This window comes from Cynoglossus semilaevis, chromosome 3, assembly GCF_000523025.1.
Source record: "Cynoglossus semilaevis isolate Cse_v1.0 chromosome 3, Cse_v1.0, whole genome shotgun sequence".
Classification (NCBI taxonomy): domain Eukaryota; kingdom Metazoa; phylum Chordata; class Actinopteri; order Pleuronectiformes; family Cynoglossidae; genus Cynoglossus; species Cynoglossus semilaevis.
The window spans coordinates 6,566,282-6,573,599 of NC_024309.1; the positions used below are offsets into that span (position 1 = coordinate 6,566,282).

The 7,318-nt window shown below is 44.6% G+C and overlaps 1 protein-coding gene across 1 annotated transcript; it reads left to right on the forward strand.

Annotated features, from left to right (window-relative positions):
• Positions 1 to 2,289: 2,289 nt before the first annotated feature.
• Positions 2,290 to 6,628, forward strand: klf6a (Kruppel like factor 6a). Its single transcript, XM_008307659.3, has 4 exons — positions 2,290 to 2,656; positions 4,207 to 4,789; positions 5,667 to 5,790; positions 6,217 to 6,628. The coding sequence occupies exons 1-4, from the start codon at positions 2,555 to 2,557 to the stop codon at positions 6,266 to 6,268; spliced, it is 861 nt and encodes a 286-aa protein (XP_008305881.1). The 5' UTR covers positions 2,290 to 2,554; the 3' UTR covers positions 6,269 to 6,628.
• Positions 6,629 to 7,318: the final 690 nt, after the last annotated feature.

Below are 7,318 nucleotides of genomic sequence, written 5' to 3' on the forward strand. Positions count from 1 at the left end.
ACTAGTCCTTGGTGGGTTGGCTTTTTACTTTGATGGACATCCGTGGATCTGTAAACCCTAGCTCTAGCTCTTATCTTGCATTCTGATTTACACTTAAAACTCAGGGGAAAAAAAAATATATAATACTTAACATCCCCTAACTCTGTCATAAATGCAGAATTTACTTTGTTTACTTAGTGTTTTTTCTAATTATAAAGCTCATTTATATCATTGTTAAGGCACTTACTGAGCCAATTCAAAACACTAAATGGAAATATTGCCTGTTATAAAAAAAAGGATGTTATGTAATTATTTACAAAAATTAAAAAATAAAATTCACTTAATTAACAAGAGTTTCACTGTTGTTTTATTTAATTTGTTTTAGTGCAGAATCAGAAAAAAAGTAACTAAGTCCTAGTCCTATTATGAAGAAGTAAATAATAGTTTGTTTCAGTTTGTTCTGGATTTAAATCTGGATTTATTATCCTGCTTTTGATAAACTGTATACACTTATCCAATAAACGCTCTAAAAATCTGGATTTATTATCCTGCTTTTGACACCTAACAATTAAGAGTTCTTTTTACAGTGTTCCGGTTCCTCTTCAAGCCTTTACTCATTTTTAGTGACCGCTTTATCTACAATGAAAAACACATGTTTACCACCAGGTCTAAGCAGCTGCTGCAATAGCACAATTTGTTAGCTCCTATTAAATATTTAGCTCATAGCTTGTTTTCATATATTAGAACATATATAAAATGCAAATTTAGTGGTAAAGTTATGAAATCTAACATTGAGCCTGTGAGTAACAAGGCAGGAGTCCACATTAGAGGAAAGGTAACTAAGGTTTCCATTCACTCATGTGATACATTAGCATCTCAGCTGAGCATTAGTCATCATGTGCAGGCCCTCGCTAAGGGGAACTTTCAGTGGCTGATGTCAACTACTTCCAGCTCTTAGTGAACTCATTCGCTTGAACTGCAGTCATGAAATAAAGATAGAAGGACTTTCACTGTGGTTGTTACTAAGGTTTCATTCTCTTGGCTGAACCTTTTTTTTTGCTGTTTCTGTTAGAGCTTTAGACATCTGAAGGAAAAACAAAACATTTGAATTACTGGAACAACATTGTAGTGTTAGACGGATTAAAATTGGGCTCTGAACCAGACCGACTATTAATTGCTTAAAAAGCACTTAATCGTCTGACTTGGCTCTATATTACTTTTCTTTTTGCGCCAACGTCTGAAAAAAAAGGGCTTTTAACTCTTTTCGATTCTTTTAGAAAACACTGCTGGCTTGGTCTTGTGTTTGTTTTATATATATATATATTGAGGTAGCCTTTCTAGCTTGGATTGGCAGTATCAGAGAGACCCTGCTAGACACAAATACAGCTGCCAACGTGTACTTCCTGACTGCTTCTTATCAGCAACAACCCCAGTATCAGCTGTGAATTAAAAGATATGTTAACAGGTTGGGTTTTGAACCCAGTATCTCTCATAATAGAATTCTTAGTTTTTACCTTTTTATTGCAGACTTTTGTCAGAAACACAGTACTTTCCAACTTGATAAAAAAAATGCTAAAGTTGCACATAACATTTAGTCATCAGGAATACTTTAATAAAATAATATAAATATTGGTATGTCAAGTAAGAAGTTCCATTAATGTCTTCCTTTATTCATTCAAATTCCACCACTTTTCCCTAATCAGTTGTGCTTGTTGAGCTGAAGTCAATCCTAGGTCAGTTCAGTGACTTGCCACATAAGGGTGACGGCCATTCACACTCATTCACACCTGTGACCAATTTAGCATTCACTTCACACCCAATATTATTTTTGTTACAATTCTTTGTTACCTTTCTGAACATTGTCCATTGTTCACATCATATCAAATTTTGTTTAGAATTTTTTTTCTTCATGGAGTATCACAGGACTGTCTCCCATGTTTTCCACATACAAGAGCAGTGTGAGTCAGTTGTCGGCTCACAGGCGCTGCCTGTGGTCAAACCTAGAGCCCAGAGAAACAGACAGTGGAGCTGTGCACACCAGCAGTTTATATACAAGGCTATAAATAACCAGCCAATCAGCGGCGAGCCACTGGGAGCTGAACGAACCAATGACAACGTGGAAGGAACCAAATTAGGTCGGAGCTCGGCTGCCATTGGTGCACTGTGATATCATTTGCAATCCCTTACGTTGCTCTGCGCTGATTGGCTCGGGCCTCGCAGGCGTAAAACTGCCGTGAGGAAGCAGAGGGGGGCGGGGCCTGGAGGTTTGAATAGGGAAGTTTGCAGAGCGCAGTTGTTCCCCATCCAGTCCTGTGACGGTGTTTGCAAATACTGAGAGCGAGAGGAGAAGAAGGAGAAAAGGAGGAGGAGGGGGCACTGACGGACACGGACGAAAGACTCGTCTCCTGCTGCTGCTGCTGCTGCTCAACACAGACGCTTGTTCGTCCGCATCGCAGGAGGATCGGTCTTATTCCTTCCAGCCGGAGCGCTTTCTTACCTGACAGAAATAATAATAATAATAATAATCAAGTGCAGCTAAAATAGTCTTTTTAAACAGCCGACACTGCTGGGCAAAATGGATGTTCTACCCATGTGCAGCATCTTTCAAGAACTTCAGATAGTTCACGACACGGGCTATTTCTCAGCCTTACCGTCACTGGAGGAATACTGGCAGCAGGTGAATATGAGTGTGTGCCCGCGTGAGATTGTGCGTACATGTTTTTGCGTGCGTCTGTGTGCGTTCACCCTCAGCTGTTTGCGCTCCAAGTCACAGGTTAAGCTTGTGCAGCAAAGCGGAACTGAGCGGGTTTCATGCTTATTTTGCTCTCATACTGAAGACCCCCCACCCCCCTTTCCTCCCTCCTTTTCTCGTATTTTATCCTACTTACTGTTACACGATTACATTCGTGTAACAGTAATAGAGCGTCCAGAGTGTATCCTCTCACCTGACACTCAGTGGCATGATTATCAGCGTGCTTTATGAAGTTTTTGGCAGGCTGAAGTGGATCCGTGTGTCAGTCTGACAGCTGGAGTCGAGCCTCTGCTGCACCAAGATGAATGGAGCGAGAGAGAGAGAGAGAGAGACAGAGAGTGTGTGTGTGTGAGAGAGAGAGAGGCAGAAAGTGAGAGAGGCTGCATGCTGCTGTATTCTAGCATGCGCTCTCTCGGTTCTTTCCGCACATCAGCGCCAGGCTGTAGCAGGAAGTAGACTTTTCAAATCACTGACTTCAAACTCGGATGCTGTGAGCTCCAGAAATCATAGCATTTCTTTTATTTTTCCCCCGTCCGTTTTGGCCCCGGTTGCACTTCTTACATGTACAACTTTGACTTCGACACGTTCTCCTCTGCGCTACTATGTGCATTTAAGTTAGTGAAAACAGCACTCTGCATCATTTTGTTGATTTGAATGGGCCAGGGCCAAGTCCTCCACGCATGAGTAGCCAGAATGAGCACAGCTGGAAAACACTGTTCTGCTGCACAGAGCCCAGGAGGAAATATGTATTCCACATCTGCCTCCTCCTCGGAGCTGCTGTGTCCAAGCAGTTTTTCTAATGAACAGGCTTCTTCCTTTTAAGTTTAACGGCCTCTGAAGTGGAGTGGAGCCAGTGTATCTTTTTATTGTTGAGTGGCTGACATCGAGAGAGAGAGAGAGAGGGAGAGGATGTGATTGCATGACAGAGGTACGCAATGAGGAGAAGCAGCTTGAATGGCTCTCAGGGCAGGAGGAAGTGGAGCGGCTTCCTTAAAAGGACTCTCAAATTGGTGGAGTGCTGAAATGACAATGCAGGCTTAGTGTATGCCTGCACTCAGGTGCAGTGGAGTTGAAGTTAGAGGGCCAGAGTGATTATGTTGCATCGCTTGAACGTGGAGCTTGTAGCTACAAGACAGAGTAACTGATAAAGAACCTACATTTGTTGCATGTGAGATTTCTTTGTACAGCTCAAAGAGCGGCAGCCAATAAAAACAAGGTTAACAGTTCAATCGTAATGATGGAAACCCTGGAGCATTATCTTCATTTTTTTTTTCCAAAGTTCAAAATGTGTGCTTGAAGACACTACGTGAGTCATTTACTTTACCAGAAGTTGACAAAGTACTGGATAGTTGCTGTTTGTAAATGAGCAAATTTGACCCAGAGGTCAACTTGTACAAGAGGTTTTCTTCAGCTGACAGTGAGACTTCCCTTTTCATTGGTTCATTGGTTCTTACGTAATGTTTTGTTCCAACCAGACTTGTTTGGAGTTGGAGCGCTACTTGCAGAGTGAGCCTTACGTCTCCACGTCTGAACTCAAGTTCGATGGCCAGGACGACCTCTGGAGCAAGCTGATCTTGGCTTGCGGGGATAAGGCCAAGGCTGAATCCGACCCAAAGCTGCCTCCGGCCCACGACGAGGACAATCAGGACAGCCAAATCTTGGACACCAACAGTGTGAATTCAGACGCCAGCAGTGAGGCCTCAGACAGTTCTGAGGAGCTCTCGCCCACACACAGCTTTACCTCCAACCCTTTGGGCTCTGTCTTGGTTGGTTCTGGACCTTTTAGCCCCTCTATCATTAGCACTCCCCCGTCCTCGCCGGAGGCCAACTTGGAAACCGGCACCGTGACGAACGGCTGGGTCGCCACTCACGGGGAGTTGCACTTGCCCGTCAAAATCCGAAACGGCGGCGTGGCAAAGAGCGCGGACAAGACGGGACTCGTCTGCGGGGAGTCATCGCCGGACGGCAGGAGGCGAGTACACAGGTGTCACTTCAACGGGTGTCGCAAGGTTTACACGAAGAGCTCCCACCTTAAAGCACACCAGCGCACTCATACAGGTGAGTTCAACCGCTGGCGCCACCGGCTCTTTGGCCAAATGTGAAAATGAAAACTGTTGAGGAAGTGGAGTGCTCTCCTTATCTGTTAGCTTTTATGGGTTTATTTTTTTATGTAAAGATATACCACCAGAGCTTTTGTTGATGTTAACGTGGGAGGCTGGTGAACTTGATCTTTCAATGTAAATGCATTGTGTAATGTAATTAAAAGTCCACAGTGCGCTGTGTCCTCAGCTGGAGGGTTGTGCCTATTAGCACTGCATGGCTGGATACCTAAACTGTGACCTAATCTTTCAGGAATGTGACTCACTGAGCCAGCCAGCCAGTGAGTGAGCGAGCGAGTGAGGAAGGCATGGTAGAGAGAGAGAGAGAGACGGAGGGGGAGGGGTTGGGCATGGCAGATAAAAGGACTTCAAAACAGATTGAGTTTCACCATGGGAATGGGGTGAATAGTTGGGGTGGGGGGATATCGAGGGGGGGGGCAGAGTGGGAGGCCTCTGAATGGTCACTTGAGTGTTGCTTTTTTTATATCCGGGGCTTTTGTATCAGTCCCTCATGCGGCCCGTTGAGTCGTACGCTCGCATGTGAATCCGGCGTACATTCGGCCGCGCTTGCGTCGCTGTTTGCATTCCAGGCATATTTCAGAAACAGACCTTGTGGGCCGACAGGTTGGACGGAAACTGCGTCTTGACTGACCCGTCAGTCCCAACCCGTGTCATGTGGTCCGGCCTCAGGGGAGATTGATTTGAATTTATTTAAATGACAACAACGTGGGGCCTGACCAATCACCGGCTTGCAGAGGGATGGTGCTTTCTTCTGTCTGTGTGTGTGTGTGTGTTTCTAAGCCCACCACTCACTCTTCCCTTTTGTCACATTACAGGTGAAAAACCCTACAGGTGTTCATGGGAGGGCTGCGAATGGCGTTTTGCACGGAGCGATGAGTTGACCAGACACTTCAGGAAGCACACTGGGGCAAAGCCATTTAAATGCAGTCACTGTGACAGGTAAGTCAGTCACTGCGAGCTGACCACGTGGCCGGCCTCTCGTATGCAGAGGCTCGTATTTAATTGCACACAGAAATGTCTCACGTGTTACGCAACACAGGCACCACCCATTGCTTTTCACTGCTGAACAAATAGCTCTCTTCAAATAATGAGGCTGTGTGCAGAAAAAAAATGTATCAATCATCACGTCCGAAATACCAGCATCAGACGGAATTTTTAGCTGACTCATCAGGTTAGGAATGTGTTTACGTGACGTAGCCCTGGCGTTCTGACGTAATGTTTGTAGTAGACATTTAGTTTTGCTCCACCTTTTTCAGCTAAATGTGAGAATTTACAGCGTGATTTGATATTTTCTTATCTGTATGTACTGTCCATATACGTTCAGTGTCTGACTCCCAGCCCTCCCCTCTCCCTTTCTGTCCCCAGATGTTTCTCCAGGTCTGACCATCTGGCTCTTCACATGAAGAGACACATCTAGAGCAGATCGAGCAGCAGAGGGTTAAACGATTTAGTTTTTTCCTTTTCTTTCTTTGCTTTGTTTTTATTTTTTTTTTTGTTTTTTTTTCTAAAGAAGAAAAGACAAATGCCGTCTCCCGGCCAGTCTCTCGGTTGAACTGTCCCAGAGCAGAGTAGCGGGAGTGTGTTCCAGCCAAAGCATGCCGTTTTGCACCATACTGAAACCCAGTGCCTCCGAGACCTCTCTTTGGAGAAAGGCGCTCTGAAGGTTGTCTGTTGCAACAAAGAGGAGAAAATCACGGGAAGAGAAGACGTTGTTTTAATTTAGAAGGACGAAAAAAGAAACAAACACAAAAAAAGACACAAAAAAAACAACAAAAAAAGAAAAAAAAAAAAAAAAAAAAAAAAAACAACAACACAAAAGACACACACAAAAAGTGAGTGAATAATTTGTATGTATGGTGCATGATGTTTTGGGGACATCTCCCAGACAGCAGATACACTGGTACTTTGAAAAACTGTCTGAGGTGAGCATGTGTGCACTGTGAATGTCTGAGATTGGACGCTGAGCCCCGGTGGAAAGAGAAGGGAAGCGAGGATTTTGCTTTGTTGTGGAGAAGAGGTGGATGAATGGATGGATGGATGGAGAGAGCGGGGCTCTGGCACCAATGTTGCTGTGGACTGAATGGGTTTCTGTGGGAAATGTTTCCACTCGTGTTTCCCTGGTGGCAGCGTTGAGGATGAGGCAGGGAGGAAGTTCCTGCCTCTCTGTCTGTCTGGCACCCAGACTTAGAGGAGAGAGGAGGAGGGGGTCTCCAAAGCTTTGGAGCCATTGGGTTCAAACCAGAAAGAGAGACATCATGTCATGTCTTCTGGTCGGCGACCCAGGACCAAACCCCCCTCGCACCACCACCCCCAGCCTCCCTCTCGGCCACTGTATGACAGGAGCTTTTTTTGGTGTTTTTGGTGCAGCTACTAAATGTGCAATGTGTTATGTAGCCTGGTTTATTTTTGATTTTTTTTTTTTTTTTTTTTTTTTTACAACCAAAAAGCCTCGTTTCTAGTCCTATTT